The 1,347-nt window shown below is 42.8% G+C and overlaps 1 protein-coding gene across 1 annotated transcript in view; it reads right to left on the reverse strand.

The window, feature by feature from the left end:
- The window catches only part of LOC104496932 (neuron navigator 3-like), a gene marked incomplete at its 3' end in the record, with an annotated part of 93,834 nt that overhangs the window by 49,856 nt on the left and 42,631 nt on the right, over window positions 1-1,347 (reverse strand). Inside the window, exon 3 of the mRNA XM_010140126.1 lies at window positions 763-901. Coding sequence (XP_010138428.1) covers window positions 763-901 — 139 coding nt within the window. The remainder of the gene's footprint in view (window positions 1-762; window positions 902-1,347) is intronic.

Raw genomic sequence — 1,347 nt, forward strand, 5'->3', positions numbered from 1 at the left:
GGTGGTGGTGGTGGTTGTGGTAGGGGGGTGGGGAACTGCGTCCTGCAAGCATTCTGTATTGTCTTTTTCATCACTTGTAATTTTGAGGGGAGTTGGAAGGAAACACTGGGATATCTGGCACAAGGGCTTTACATATGTGTATATATGTATATACACATACATGTATGTATTGTGTACATAACCTGTGGCTGTATGCTGCTCAGCTTGTGGGCCCATGGGACACTTTTATTCCTAGAAATGAAAAGAGAATTTCTGCCACATGTAAGCACCTTCCTTCAGCCTCTTTTCTCCCAGTGGAGAGAACAAGGAAAGGACAGTACAACCTAGGTATTTCTTCCATGATATATGTCAACTCATGAGAGACAAAAATTGTATTATTTTAAATTCTGCTATCTGTTGAAAGAGATGAAGTGAGTAGAAGTCCACCCATCACAGATCCAGTTGTATTGTGGTCCTTGCTTTAGGGTGCAGCAAGAGCTTCCTGGAGCTGGGACCAGTGGAGGTTCCCCCAGGGCAGGCAGAGCAGGGTCTCGCCAACTGGCAGCTTCAGCAGTGGGATATGCTGTGGGAGTAGGGCACTTGAGGTGTTAGCCCATGGGTCAGGGTTGGATCAGTGGGATTCATGGGCTTCTTGCACAAAAGTGTAGTAGAGGAGTTTGTAAAATATGAATATTTCATTTGTTCCAGGAGCGTCGATACTAAACTTTGTTACCCTGCATGCTTCTGGGGTGTTGCAAGAAACGGCAATAAAAAGCTACTCACCTGGGCATGAGTGTTCTTCCTTGAAGAGGCAGTTATGTTGGAATAAGAACTGACAGATGAGGTGGTATTCAGATCATCCGTGCTGAGGTTGTCAAGAGTGTCACTGAGGCCACTGCTAACTGAGCTGCTGTCATCCCAGCTGCAGAGAAAGGAGCACATCTACTTTACATACTGCCTGTCAACAGGCAGAAAGAATCTCAAAATCAATCGGTATGATTATTTATTCTTCAAGAGGTTTAGCAGAAAATTTTCAGTAATGTTTCCTAATGTACAATGAATATTAGTTTCCAGACTTTTTAGTTAATTATTCACTCACTGTCAAGTGGGTGCTTGTTCAATTAATGAAAGACCCAGGTGCCTTTAAAAAATTAACATCAGGTCTAAGCAAGCACTACTGTAAGTCATTAAAACAGGTTGTTTCATGCTTCATTGCAATCACATTCAGTACTGTGACAGGGAAATCCATTAAGCCTACTTGGTATTGCTAGCCAAAGCATTATTAATAGCTTGGAAAACACCTGATGGATTTCCAGGCTACAGAAAAATAAAAGAAGTATCTCTTCTGCAGCCTAGTCAACTGTCAGC

This window comes from Buceros rhinoceros, unplaced genomic scaffold, assembly GCF_000710305.1.
Source record: "Buceros rhinoceros silvestris isolate BGI_N320 unplaced genomic scaffold, ASM71030v1 scaffold6857, whole genome shotgun sequence".
NCBI lineage: Eukaryota > Metazoa > Chordata > Aves > Bucerotiformes > Bucerotidae > Buceros > Buceros rhinoceros.